This window comes from Chinchilla lanigera, unplaced genomic scaffold (assembly GCF_000276665.1).
Source record: "Chinchilla lanigera isolate Chin_1 unplaced genomic scaffold, ChiLan1.0 scaffold00026, whole genome shotgun sequence".
Classification (NCBI taxonomy): domain Eukaryota; kingdom Metazoa; phylum Chordata; class Mammalia; order Rodentia; family Chinchillidae; genus Chinchilla; species Chinchilla lanigera.
Genome location: NW_004955427.1, coordinates 453,599 through 467,925, shown reverse-complemented (window position 1 = coordinate 467,925; position 14,327 = coordinate 453,599). Strand labels below are relative to the sequence as shown.

General features: G+C 42.6%; 1 protein-coding gene across 5 annotated transcripts in view; it reads left to right on the top strand.

Moving 5' to 3' along the window:
• Positions 1 to 14,106, top strand: part of Dcbld2 (discoidin, CUB and LCCL domain containing 2) — an 82,901-nt gene extending 68,795 nt beyond the window's left edge. For 3 of the 5 annotated variants that reach the window (XM_013515116.1, XM_013515119.1, XM_013515115.1), the window contains 7 exons: positions 317 to 467; positions 1,386 to 1,472; positions 1,603 to 1,728; positions 4,723 to 4,816; positions 8,667 to 8,716; positions 9,501 to 9,638; positions 10,251 to 14,106. In XM_013515116.1, the coding sequence (XP_013370570.1) occupies positions 317 to 467; positions 1,386 to 1,472; positions 1,603 to 1,728; positions 4,723 to 4,816; positions 8,667 to 8,716; positions 9,501 to 9,638; positions 10,251 to 10,720 (1,116 nt within the window). In that variant the 3' untranslated portion in view covers positions 10,721 to 14,106. The remainder of the gene's footprint in view (positions 1 to 316; positions 468 to 1,385; positions 1,473 to 1,602; positions 1,729 to 4,722; positions 4,817 to 8,666; positions 8,717 to 9,500; positions 9,639 to 10,250) is intronic. The other 2 variants (XM_013515117.1, XM_013515118.1) reach the window with 2 other exon arrangements.
• Positions 14,107 to 14,327: the final 221 nt, after the last annotated feature.

Below are 14,327 nucleotides of genomic sequence, written 5' to 3'. Positions count from 1 at the left end.
ATTCTATAGGGCTAGAATTAAGAATTTATTAGTGCAAAAAACTGTTTCTCAGCAGCTGAAACCCTTTTCCAAAATTGCCAAATTAGCGCTCTTGTTCAATTCTTAAATCATGTTAGACTCATTTCTATATTTAGTATTTTTATTTTATAAATTTCAGTGAAAAGTTTTTTTAAATTATGATTATTTGTAGAAATTAATTCTTATTGTCATACTTCACAGATGTTGTTTAAGGCTCAGAGCAAAAAACAAAGCACATTTAAGTGGAGCAGCTTAGCTCTACCCTTGTTGATGTAAAGTCTCGATAATTGTTTTAAAGGTGTTTCAGGGGAACAAAGACTATGACCAGGACGTACGTAATAACTTTTTGCCGCCAATTACTGCGCGTTTCATTAGAGTACACCCTACCCAGTGGCAGCAGAAAATCGCCATGAAAGTGGAGCTGCTTGGATGTGCGTTTACTCCTAATGGTAAAAAGACAGTGTGTTTAACATGTTATTTTCAATGGATTATTAATTTTTAAATATAGTTTCAAAAAGTGACACATAATAATGATGTTCATATTGCTACACATAGAAGATACATTTGTGTGACATTTCAATCCGTGCATACAGAGTGTAGTGATTAGATCAAGCTAGTTGACATATGTCACCTCAGACATGACTTCTTTGTGTTGGGAACACTGAAAAATCCTTCCTACTGGGGAGTTAAGTGGGTTTTGCTATTCTCAGAGAAAGTAACGAGTAAAATGTGAGTGCTTTTGTCTTCAGTTACAGTATTTTTATAGGAATTTTTAAAAGCAAATGATTACCATATTAAAAAGTTACATATCAGAATTATTACCAAAATTACAAGTGAAAGAAGTAGCATCATTCTTGTGAGATAATATATTGCTGTACCTTTTAAAATTTAGATTCAATTTTAATAAATTTAAATCAGGTCTCATGTGCTGTAAGCACTGAAGATTAGAACCATCATTGAGGCTTATGTACCTCTCACTTTGAATTATCTACAAGAGGGAATAATTTCTCACAGTATTTTACAATAGTTTAATATTATTTTACTGCTGTGCCGCATGTGTACTTAATTCTCCATAACTGCATTAATTAAGTAATATGTCAAATTGTGATGACACCTATATGTTAGATTTCATCATCATTAATACTCTTCTTTGTAAGATTATTTTTAGATGATTATTTAAAACCTGAAAAATTTTGGTATATTTAATGCAGAATATAATATTTATACTTCTGATACATTCTCTGAGATTTAAAATCACTGCAAATTAAATACTTTAGGAAATGTTGAAGACATTTAATAATATTACTGTTTTTAACTGTGGTTTATTCAAAGGAAAATGTGTTAAATTTTCTAAACCGTTTTTCAAGGTCGTCCTCCAAAACTCACTCAGCCTCCACCTGCTCAGAACAGCAATGACATCAAAAACACCACAGCCGCTCCCAAAGTAGCCAAAGGTATGCTTGCTTCTGCTGTGAGAACTTGATAATGCCTGAATTTTTGCTATGATTTTCTCTCTATATATTTAAACATTAAGAAATAAATTTAAGCTACAGATAAAAAATTATTTTTAAAACTTTTTTCAAGGTCGTGCCCCAAAATATACTCAACCATTACAACCTCACAGTAGTAATGAATTTCCTGTACACACAGAGCAAACAACTGTCACTCCTGATATCAAAAATACGACCATAACTCCAAATGTAACCAAAGGTATGCAAATGCAAAAATGAATACTTTGTACATTGTCGTGTTTGTTCTTAGCACATGCTTTCAGGACTGTTTCCAGCTTAAGCCCTTGGTTTCTTTCCCTGCAAATGTACTTTTTAAGTCTAACACAAATGTAACCTCTGATTTTAGAGAAAAGACTGGCTGCACTATCTGTACTCTATTCTGTGATACCATATAGAGTTGCTGTTTGACCCTTTAGAGATGGCTGCTGTTGTGTAGCCTTTCTCTTTTTGTACTTCCCCTTTTTCAGCTGAACATACTGAGTGTTGGGCTTAGAAATACTTATTTCTAGAAATCACTAAAACCAAGCACTTTTTTGCCGTAGAGATGTATTAATTCAATGGATAAGGAACTTGGTGGCAAAGAGGGAAAAACGAAAACAAAACTTTTCTTTTAATTTTTTATTTTAGAGAGACAAAAAAAACAACAAAAACAATACAGAATTTCAAAACAAGATGAAAGGAAATTAACAGTGGTTGTTCTATTGCCTATTATTATCTTCAAAGGGGTTACTCCGATGAAAACTAAATACTTTCTCAAAAAAGTACTTTAACATATTCATAAAAATTTTTCATCATTTTTTCAGTTTATAATTATGACTTAAAATTGTACAAAAGTATTATAATTTACTTTCAAATTGTGTTTCTGATGAGAAAGGTAGTGTTTAAATATACAAAATATAGTTAAAATATAGTTCTTTTTACTAATTGTTTAAAAATCCAGAGTTTCAGTTGAATTCAGGGACAAAACTGCCGTGGAATTAACGTCAGTGTGGACAGATGAAAGGCGTCCTGGTTCTCGGGAAAAGCGCAGAGAAGTGCGTTCCGTGTGCCACAGGAGCTGGAATCACTCTCGTTTTCTAGAACTTGGCCTAGATCGCGGTGACTTCCTTCCGCATTCCACATGCCAGTTTCTTTCCCATGTTTTGAGGCATTTGAACAAAGATGACTTTCATTCTCATGCTTCAGGAAAAGCTAGACACAAGCAAGAAATCTGAGGCACCAAATCTCAGCATCTCCCAGAGAGCTGCTTCCGGTTTGCAGACGCGCCTGTGTGTAAGCAGACTCCCAGACGCAGGCCCGGGTGGAGGAGGAGCCACTGAAAGTAGTGCTTCACCCTACAGTCTCACTGCGGGAAATCACAGCCTCGGGTTAAAACTTCTTCCAGAGCTGGGGTCTTTGTAACTGTAAAAGGAACAGCAGAGAATGGGCTGGTCTTCTCCTTTGAGGGCCTCCTGCCTTCTTTTCTTTGAGATGGTGATGCACAGGTTTGTTACTTTTTGAAACCTTAGCAGGTAACTCTTAAGTTCCTGATTCAGTCACTGCATTCATCCAAGCCGACTGTTCCCTCCAGCCCCACACCGTGTGGAGGAAGCACGCTTTTCCTTTTCTGAATTGAGTCTTTCCTCGACTGAGTCACCATTCTTGTTTTGTGCATCTGCCCTTCTCTTTTTACGTGCAGACCAAAGTCGTGTCACGGTGCACTGCGTGCTGGCCATCTTTCACATTTCACCAGTGAACTCTTCTGTTCGCTCTCAACTGAAACTATCTTTCGCATTCTCCGTATTTTTTCGAACATCTGACTGGCAGATCTTTACTCACGTATTACTTCTCCAACTTTGCAAAAGAGTAAAAACCATTTGAGGGGAGTTTCCTTCTTAAGCCAAGAGACTTACTTGACCCGTTGTTCACGGCTTTGGTCAAGGGGCTGCTTGTGCTGCCCAGTGGTGATCACTTTGTCTGTGTCCTAGGACCATCCATTGGCTTCTCGGAGCCCTGCCGTTAGCGACTCTGCCGCCCCTCCCCTCTGCCGTCAGCCTCTTCCTCTCCTGGATACAGTGAAAGGAGTAAAGACGATGCTGCAGTTAGACTTGCCGCACTGTCTGGGTCGTAGTCCCGAGTGACTGTCAGCCAGCAGTTGCTGCTGTTTCATCTTCATGGCCAGGACGGGATTGAGGGCTGAAGGAAGAAACTTACATTCCAAGGAGCCCTTGGTCATTTCACTTTTTGTACCGGGGTCTAAGATATTTGATGTGTAGGGTGAGATAAAGATAGTAACTGTTCTCTGAGCTCCTGCCAGCTCCAGTGTTTCTTGGTTTCCGACCTACTGATAGACACTTTCTCAGTCAGCTTTATTGCGCCTAAGACTATATTGTTACCTTCCTAAATCTCTAAATATTTTGCTGTTATGACACAATTTTCAGGTGCTCAATTACATTCTCCTGTTAGGATGACACCATGATTCACTTACTCCCTGTCATCATTGGGCATTCAGATTGTTTCCTATTTTTCACTCTTACACGGAAGTTTTATCCCAAGAATAAATTGTAGCTATAGAATTACCGGCTCTCGTAAGTTTTTACACATATTTCTCCAAAATGCCGATCAGAAGCGTATACTTTATGTCACGTTTTTAAAAATACCTGATTCCTGGCACCCTCTTCAGCAATTAGCTGTTCTTTTAACTATTTGCCAACTTGATAAGAACAGGCTTTCGTTCTTGTTTTAACTCGTATTTATTGATTACTAATGAGGCTAGTGTATTTAGTGCTTACTTGTATTTTTTAATGTATTGCTAATTGATCTCTACTGATTTTTTCTATTATATTGTTTGCTTTTGACTTACAGAGTCCTATATGAATGCTTCATGTTATTACATAGGCATAAAATTCTCTTTCCTGGCCTATTTTTTATCTTTCGGTGATTTAAAACTTAATGAAAATTTTAAACATGCAGACGAAAACAAAGATGCGTCTGTTACCCTGTCTGCGTGTGGTAGCTCACGCCCATTCTTGTCTACTAGGTGACGGGTCAGCTACTTGTTGAAACAGGAATGCTAAGCAACGGTGTAACTAATCTTTCTCAGTCTTCTTCCTCATGATTTCTGCCTTTTGTCTTACTGTGCTTTAATTTTTTTAAATTTTATGCCTTTGATATTAATGAGGTTTTTAAACGTTTTTGATTTTTGTACTTTCAGATGCGGCGTTGGCTGCCGTTCTTGTCCCCGTGCTAGTCATGGCCCTCACCGCTCTCACCCTGATAGCAGTGTGCGCTTGGCACTGGAGAAGCAGGTTAGTGCAGAGGGAGTTCCCCTCGCGGTGCTGGGGTGGAGGGCGTGTTCCAGTGCGAAGGAGAAGCTAAGTGTGGAAGACCAGCTGGGGTCCGTGCCGTTCACCCGTTTGAGACTGAGAGTCATTAGAATGAAAAGCATATGTATTTCTTTCTTCTTCCCATTAAAAACTAGTGAGTTCAGTTCCCAGTTATTTACTTACTAGTACCTTTATTGTGTGAAGTTCTGCATTATACATTGGGATCTGAGCAGTGGTACGATAAGCGTCTAATGTAATAGGTATTTAGCAATTTTTACTGAAGAGAGAGACTAATTCATTTCTCCAAAATGGTGAATAGGGTTTTCTGACACAAAAAAGGAACTACCCTGTGGTTTATACGTGAAGCAGCGAAGAGAACCGTTCATATTTGTTAAGGGGAGTCCCCATACTTCACCTAAAGGAGCTGGGCTTGCCTAGAGAGAGGAAGGCAGGTGTCTTAGACTCTTCGCGGTGTTAGAAGACACCGTCGATGCGGCGACTTCCCAACAGCAAACCTTCACTTCTCACAGCGCTGGAGGCGTGAGGCACTGGCACGCTCGCTGAGCCGTGAGGACCTCCCCGTGCACAGAGGGCCTTCTTTTCTGTCCTCACGTGGTGGGAGGGGTGAGCAAGGCTCCCAGAGGCCGCGCCTCCTCGCGCCCGTGAAAGCGTAAACACAAGGATTTGGAGAGACGTGGACATGCGGAGGGTGACAGCAGAGAATACCTAAGGTGAGGGAGCTGCCTGAGGAAAGAGACAGAAAATGGGACGTGGACAGAACAGCGAGCTGTCCTTCGAGGATGGCATGAGGGAGTCCTTAGCAGCAACAGTAGAAACACAGCCCGGGTCTGAGTAAGGACGGGCTTTCTGGGAGCCTTGATTCTGTGGATGGGATAACTCATTGAGTGTGAACTACATATGATTGTACAAAGACAGCGTCAGGATGTGTGAGGGGGGAACTGGATTAAATGAAGAGGAAAAAGAGAAATGAGTTGGGAAACTGGCTTGGTGGAGACATGACACTACTTCTGGGGAAGGGAGAAGAGATGGAGGGCGATGTTTCAGAGCAGCATCCGAAGGACGCAGGAAGAGTTGTCTGCTGCAGAAGGAAGGCTCTGCGGGGGGCTGTCACTCGGGCTTGTCCAGGATCAGCAGCGATGTCATCATTTTGAGATAACACCAGGAGGGACAGGTTTGGTGGAGAACGAGGATGGCTCTGTTTATTCAGTCACCCAACAGATATTTGAATGTTCAGCTGCTGCTGTGTGCCAAGTGGTGAGCCATGTGCTAAGGAGCCCCGCAGTGAACTTGGAAGCTCACAGATCAGGACAGTGTGCAGTGCAGATCACTGTCTGCTTTGGCGTGCAGTACCAGACTGTGTCACAGGGGAGCTGGTGAAGCAGGAGGGCTCCAGATTGATGGTGTTGGGAAGACTGGGCGGAGAGCCAGTCAGTCAGTACGAGGACAGCAAAGAGGACGAGAAGGAGGAAAGGGCAGAAGGGAACGTGCGCGCGGTACGCTCAGCGCACCAAACAGCAAGGGGAAGGCCGAGGCGGCCGTGTGACTGCTGGGGTCACTGGCTGGTCCGCAGCAGAGCGGTTTGGGCCAGGCTTCCCAGCGTACTCTTAACCCGCTGCTGTCTGTGCAGGTAAAGCAAGTAAATGAGTGAACAGAAGCAGTTTTGGTGAAAACGGGTGTGAGAGTGAGGAGAGGGGAGAGGAGCTGGAGAGGGAGGCAGGAGTTGGGTTCTGAATCCATCTGGCGAGGTTTAAAGAACACTTGAACGTTGACCAGATGCCCAAAGGGAGCTGGAGTACATGCCTTGCGTTCGGGGCAGGAGGGCTGAGCTGAGGAGTTGGACCAAGACTCGTTGAAATTCCTGGTTATTAGCTTGTCAACAAAGAGTAAAGGAACAGGTGCCATCAAAGGGCTGTGGGAAGCAGGAAGGAGAAGAAATAATAAAAGCAGCCACAACTTGCTGAACCCTTGACCTATACCGGCCACTGTTCTAAGCACTCACAGGTAATGAGTCAATGGCCTGAAGCCTTTTCGCGTGAGATTTAACATATAAAAAGCTTTATACTCAACCTTTAATATTCAGGCCATTAATTTTTGTCCTAGATATATAGACTATAGCTTTCATTTAGAAAACATCGAGTTTTTAAAAACCTGACGGTAACTAGAGCAGAGGTCCTCCACCTTTTCGGGTTCCACTTCGGTAGAACGGATTTTCAGAGTGGGGAAGGGGCGGGTTTCCGGGTGATTCTGACACCTGCCAGACCCCCTCCTGTTGCGCAGCCCCGTTTGTATCAGTCCCTCCTGGTCCAGGGCCGGGGCCCCAGGGCTGAGAGACACAGGATTTTCAGGGAGAAGATTACTTAATAAGCCGTCATATTTTATCATTTATTTTCCATTCCCGTTTTTATTACTAGCTTTAACACCTCCCATCTCTTCCACAAATTTATTTATACTTCATTTTAAAACAATGAAATAGGGCTGGGGATTTAGCTCAGCGGCAAAAGCGCCTGTCTGGCAAGCGCAAGGTCGTGAGTTCGGTTCCCGGTACCGGAGAAAAACCAAAAACCCCAAAAAAAAAAAAAAAAAAAAAAATAAAACAATGAAATAATTTAAATACAGTCATGCTTTAATATGAGGAGGTTTTTAATATCAATAATAAAAAACATAGCCTTACATTAGAAATGAATGTTTTCTATTAGGAAAAATAAATGGCTTGGGCTCTTTATAAAAGCCAAATTTATGCTCTTCAACAAATAATATAGCTGCCTTACCCTTACCTATAAACAAGAGTAATTTCTAGTGCTTGCTTCAGCAGCACATATACTAAAAAAGAATAACTTCTTTCTCACTAGCCTGAACAATACTAATTTTAGTTAAATTAGATTTATACAACTAAATCAGAAAGTGTTCTTTCACTTGCTTTTTGTTTTGTTTTGTTTTGGTAAAAGCTTGTTAGCAGTAATTCTTTTTTTTTTTTTTTTTTGTCTTTTTGAGACAGGGTCTCACTATGCAGTTCAGGCTGGCCTTGAGCTCACTTTGTAGCCCAGGCTGGTCTCGAACTCACAGTGATCCTCCCGCCTCAGCCTCCTGAGTGCTGGGGTTACAGCCGTGTGCCACCATGCCCAGCTTAGCAGTAATTCTTAATGGGGTAGAGATTTCTCCTGGGGAGAACAGATTAGAATTCTTACAGGTGGACGGGGGAGAATCCCCCTTGTTGTAATTGGTGGCTCTTACCTCTCCAGAGAAGCCTGTGTGCTGCCTCCCAGGCTCTGAGAGCCGTTGTCCTGCCTCTGCCACCTGTCACTCACTGTGAGTGACAGCATTAACTTACACTGAACTCTGAAGGGAGTGACGTGTGCAGTTAAGGGCGTGAGACATTTCCAACTTTGCTTGGGCAAAGGGCTGGAGAAAAAAAGCAGAAAGTTAGAAACAAGAACAACAGAAGAGGAAATCAGGTTTTTTAGTGTGAGTTTTGTGAATGGGTTAATTTGTGAGATTTGCATTTGAATCCACAACAAGCCTACGTGGGTTGAGTCTTGTCTTTTAATCTACAGACTTCGCTTCTGTATTTCCTTTATCACTTTACTGTGGATCAGCGGTGGGTAACAAGGTAAGTTCATTGAGAGCCAGAACTTACAAGCTTCGGTAGTGGCAACTACAAAAGTTGAACGAAGTGGAGGGTTCCTCCAGGCCGATCAGCAAGTGGAAATGTGTGTTCTTGGCTAATTATTAACTCAGGTGTTCCTGCTGCAGTCTCAGAGGTTGCTACCGGAGAAGGCCCTGTTTGCTGACATTTCTTTCCGTATTTTTCCAGAAAGAAAAAAGCTGAAGGCACCTATGACTTACCTGCCTGGGACCGGGCAGGTAAGTCATGTGGGCTTTGCGTTTCTTTTCTTCTAAGGGAAATCCGTCCACTATAGGTGGCAGCAGAGCAAGAAGAATGTGTTCTCCAGTCTGCGACTCCCCCCACTGATAGAAAAGTGGCGTGCTCTTCTCCTTATCTTTCTCTTCTGCACAGTGTCTTCTAGTTAATCAGTAGCGAAGCAGAAAGTGCAAGTTTTCCTGATACACGCTGTTCTTTTCGTTGTGGAGAGCTTGTCTGGTTTGCCCTGTGTGTCTTCGTCTTCAGAGACCAGCTTTCTGTGTGCTCTGCGGGTGCGCTAAGACACAAAGGGCGGCGGTCCGGTCATGCAGTACGTTCGTGCCGCGCTGCTGTGGCGGCTCACTGGGAGGGTGCAGGAGTGCGTGGGGCTGCCCTCCCTGCACTGAGCTGTGCCATCTTCTGGATCGCTCCAGGTGGCACCAGCGGCCCCCTGACAGTGCCCCCTTTTCAAGTGTCACTGCTAGTACCAGACACTAGGGCAGAGGTAGAGCAGATCACGGGGCTGCTGGATCCCCAGGTGCATCTTGGAAAGTACTGTTTGAGAAGAGCTTATTAAAAACCATCCTTAGATAAACACTCTTGTCTGACTGCGTAGAGCAGCAGTGATTTGCTTCTGCATATGCTTCTGCATAGACAGAGATTTCTACTGTATTCTGCCCTGCACTGGGCGTCCTGTCCAAGCAGAACTACTCTTGAATAGGAAGGGTCGGACAGAGATATCCGTTATGCAAATCAGTGGTCTCTTTGGCTTGTGATCACATGAAGGTTGGTGGAAAGGAGTGAAGCAGCTTCTCCCTGCCAAAGCAGTGGAGCACGAGGAAGCCCCGGTTCGCTACGGCGGTAGTGACGTGAATCCCTTGACTCCAAGAGAGCTCAGCACGGTGCTGCAGACCGACTCCGCAGGTAACTGGTGCAGGGGGAGACTGCGTGTGTGTGCTGTAAACTGCCCTGGGGTGGCAGCATCTTCGATAGTTTTCATGTGTTACAGAGGAATTACTTTCCGTAGGTAACAGAATCATTTCTATCTTAGACGTTCTGCTCATAAATTCTGAAGGCTTTGTGTGTTACATTATTTTTGTCTTGTTTATTTTGGGCAGGGAACCGCAATAAGAGAGCAGTGAAGACAGCCTTACAGTATCCTGTTGTCTCAGTATATATTCATTTTAAATATTATATGTGAAAAGGAAAAAAATCATGCTCTTTTCAAAAACCAGCACTTATTCTAGTAATGAAATATCCCTTTTCCAGTGAAGTACTCGCTGTAAACCTAAAGAACAGGTACGCTCTACCCAGGGTTACATGAATAAAGCTTCGGGCCTGTTACTCTAAGATATACTGAGTAACATCTTTAATTTTACAGTCGGTCCTTGTAGGCGAGCAGTCCGTAGGTCACAGCGATAGCAACAGCAGTGCCGTAAATAACTGCTTGCTTTTGGCGCAGCTCGCAGCTGCCATCTTCCGTTACGGAATTGCGGTGTTAGTGAGGTAACGTTTCGTGTTTTGTGGTATCCGCAGAGTACGCACAGCCCCTTGTGGGAGGAATTGTGGGTACCCTTCATCAGAGATCGACCTTTAAACCAGAAGAAGGAAAAGCAGCAAGCTATGCAGACCTGGATCTGTACAACTCCCCGGTGCAGGAGGTGTATCACGCTTATGCTGAACCGCTCCCAATCACCGGGCCTGAGTATGCAACCCCGATTGTCGTGGACATGTCAGGACACGCCACAGCCTCCGCTGCTCTACCCTCCACGTCCACTTTCAAAGCTACAGGGAACCAGCCTCCCCCTTCAGTGGGAACTTACAATACACTTCTCTCCAGGACTGAGAGCTGCTCCTCCGCCCAGGCCCAGTACGATACTCCTAAAGGTGGGAAGCCAGGCCCGGCCGCCCCGGAAGAGCTGGTGTATCAGGTGCCACAGAGCACACAGGAAGTATCAGGGGCAAGAAGGGATGGGGAGTGCGATGTTTTTAGAGAAATCCTTTGAAGATGCTGCTGCTTTTTACAGAGCATCAATTTAAAGCACATGCCTTTAAAAACACGACCAGTGGTGGTAATATATAGAATGTTATTACGTATCTGTCACTGAGGTGGGGAATGTGGCCAAGGTACAGGAAACTGCTTATCTTGCCGTCTTGTTTAAAGGTGTTACTGTGGCGCAGTTACCGCTTGCCTGTTAAGTTTTCAGCAACTTGTTTATCACTACTGTAAAACACTATTTTTAATAGAAAGAGATCCCTGCAGTGCACTTCAGAGAAACTGCAAGGCACTGAGTATCTATTACCAGTGCTGCAGGTACGTTAGTGAACTCGAGTGGGTTCCGTAAGCCTGATGGGCGATACGCACGGTACTGTTCTTGAAATACCTGATGGCTTGAACTTCTCCTTTCGTGAAAGGTGGGTACTGTTATATTTGCCTCCTTTTCTATTCCTGTGTTGCATCCTGGATCTTTAATAGTGATGTGGCACTGTTTTGATTGTAGCCGTACACATTTCTGTCTTAAGGAGGTTGCTGGCTAGGAAGCTGACTTGTCACGAGCTGGGCCACTAACTTGTCGCTTGCTGACACTCTAAGAGCTTTAGCACCTCACGGTACCGGACCCGGGCTCCTCCCTGCTCCTTCCACCCGGGGCCCTCCGGCTGGCCCCATTCTTGTTTATAAAATGTTCGTATTTTTTTGTAGGTAATGCTTGTTCTATCAATCTCATGAAATCAGACCCTGTGATATCTTTAAGTATGTGTCTCTTTTTAGAAACCAGAAAAGGAATTTCAAGTTTAGGAAAGATGTAAAGAAGATTCTCTTTCTACACTCAGAAGTTATATAAATTACCTTGAAAACCAAAAAAAAAAACGTGACTGGAGTTGTCCTCTGGTTTTACACACACACACGCACACGCACCCATACTTCTTGTCTCAAGGCGTTTTTTATAATTTTAGTCAAATAATTTTAATTTCAGGTTTCGTCAGTAAAATTATTGTAAGAAGTAGAAGCCCAGTGTGTACCCTTCAGTTGGATGTGGTTGTGCCTTCTGTGTATAGTAAGAATTTGGAGTAGTTCTTTGTGTCAGACCTCGGGAACAAGCGTAGTAGTAGCATCTTAGCAAATGAAGTTGGTATCTCCTAGCAACTCCTAGTCACCAGTTGTTCATGCCCTGCCCAGAACTTGTTTTAGATGGGGTGAATGAGAAATCGTATGCAATTATTTATTAGCCTGTAGTACAAAAACCATGTCTAAACATCTTAGACTGGCAAGACAGCGTAAGTTCACTGTGTAACAAAATTACATAAACCTGACGTCCTCTTTTCCATGAATCTGGGCTGGTAAGACTTGATGTATAAACTACACTTTAAAATGAGTGCTTGTTCGCAGTCCATAATGTTTACATTCCTTGTGCAGAACTGGTTCAGGTGCAGATGAGAAAATCAGATTAGAAATAAAGAGTAAACGAGTGAGTAAGGAGATAGATCTTTCTAAGCTGTGCTTCCCTTTGAGGTTCTAGTCATCTCTTCTGACTTCTGCCACCAGTTAGTTTTGTTTCCAGAATTCACTAAATTTGAATAAAGATGAACAGTATTCATTTTTCCTGCATCCATAGGTATATCAGTACTATATTCTAAAAAATGCATCAAAAAGGAGTTATTTCTACAGCTTACCTGCCTTCTCCTAGTATTTTGTTGGTTTTATTCACATTTGCTTTCCTTTTTCAAACTTTGAGGCACAGTTTCAGTCATTGAAAAGTCAATGCATATTTTGTTTCGAGATGATTGAAACAAAAAGCATAGCTGTTGGGTTTTTATTAAACCACATATGAACGTGTGAAGCACATATATTAATGCAGTTTGCTCCTTTCAAGTGGGAACAGAAGAAACCAATTGCTTTATTGTTTGTATTCATCCTTAGTACACAGAGAATGTACTTTTTCTCAAGTTATGAACCTGTTTAAAGCTTTAAGAGATGTTTTTCATGATTTTCATTTTCCCAGAGAAACTTGCTATTTTGTCTAATTCTGTGACCTGATCACTTTTCCCTGAAGTTTGCTTTTTTTGTAAGTAAATTTTCTGAAATAATGCAGTTTTAACACTTCATATTACCACTGTGCTGTCCTTGAACTACCAATGGTTTTAATAAAATACCTAGTTTTTACTATTTTTATATATTTTACTTTTCAGAAGAAGAGCTGAGCCTGATTCAAATGGTTTTTCTTGTTTTGTACTTTTTAGTTTTTTCAAAAAGTATTTTTATGTTTGATATATATGATATTATATATATATATATCAGACTATATATATAAGCATACACACACACACACACAGCTTTGGAGACAATCAAGTAACTGAAAATGTGAAGATAACCATTTTTTGACAGAAGTCTCTTGAATGTTTATTCTTCGCTTGAAACATTTTAGACTTTAATCACCGTGGTTTGGTTTTTGCGTTTGGGTTTTCTTTTTCCACAGTGCAGTTACAGAAGTAGAATCAGAAGTGCTATGGCAAGTGTGGCCACTGGAGGTTTCCTAAAATTATGCTGATTTGGGCCGTCACTTGATTCGAGGAAGCAGCACCGTAAATGATACTGTTACTTCTGATTATCTTCTATTAAACGCTGTAATCCTAAATCGATTCTGTTGTATGTGCCAGGACTAGCCAGCACATGTTCATGTTTCACTATTTGCACTTTGCATTAAACAGTGGGTTTATTCGCTGATGAAAGTGGTCCAGGGAGAGAATTTATGCAGAGTTAAAAGTCCGTCATACATACCTTGCCACCCCCGAGGGCCCAGGGCTGGGGAGCAGGCTGAGCGCGGCTTCAAAGCTGTGGAGTGGTAACGCTTGCGCTGCTCTGCCTCGGTTCTCCACCGCCACTGGGAGAGGAGAAGGACTGTCAGAGACGCCATGTCAGGTGAGAGCAGAAAGAGCCGGTACGGGTGTGGGGCCTGAAAACTTTTCCTTTAACTCTACCAAGACCAGTCTCTGCCCAGGAGAATATTAGCTCAGCCTTTCGGTTTTGAACTTGAAGTCCCTAAACTGCAAAATCCAAGTATGAGTTGGATGGTTATTGAAATACTTTCAGGTCAACTGTGGCACCAGTTCTCATTGAATCCAACTTACGACTAGTTTTCTTTTTGGCACTGGGAAAGAACATGTATTGAAGTAGGTATTAGAAGTAAACATGGTTTGGGTGTCAGTTGTATTCTCCTAGAATGTACTTTCCTTACCTCGGCATGTACTGTAGTCACTCAGTATTTGTATATGTTGCTAGAATTTACATTGTATAAATAGTGGGATTTTAATGTATTCTTCATGTTTTTAAAAATTGTGTATATGTGTCTTGCTCGGATTATTTGGCTTAAATAAACCAGCCTTGAAGTTTGTAGATTTTTGTCATTAAAATCCCAGACTTCCCCGTTTTCACAGTCCGCACCCTCATGACCGTGACTGTAGGGCAGCACTGGAGAACACCAGTGTTGTTCCTTCCCTCACCTCCCCCGCCCCCCGCCCTGCTCAGCACCGTCGTTGCTCGAGTCTGATTTACTTGTCAACTTCAGCAGCCAAGCTGCGGGCCATGAGTGGCGGGGGGGGGGAAAAGTCTCACTG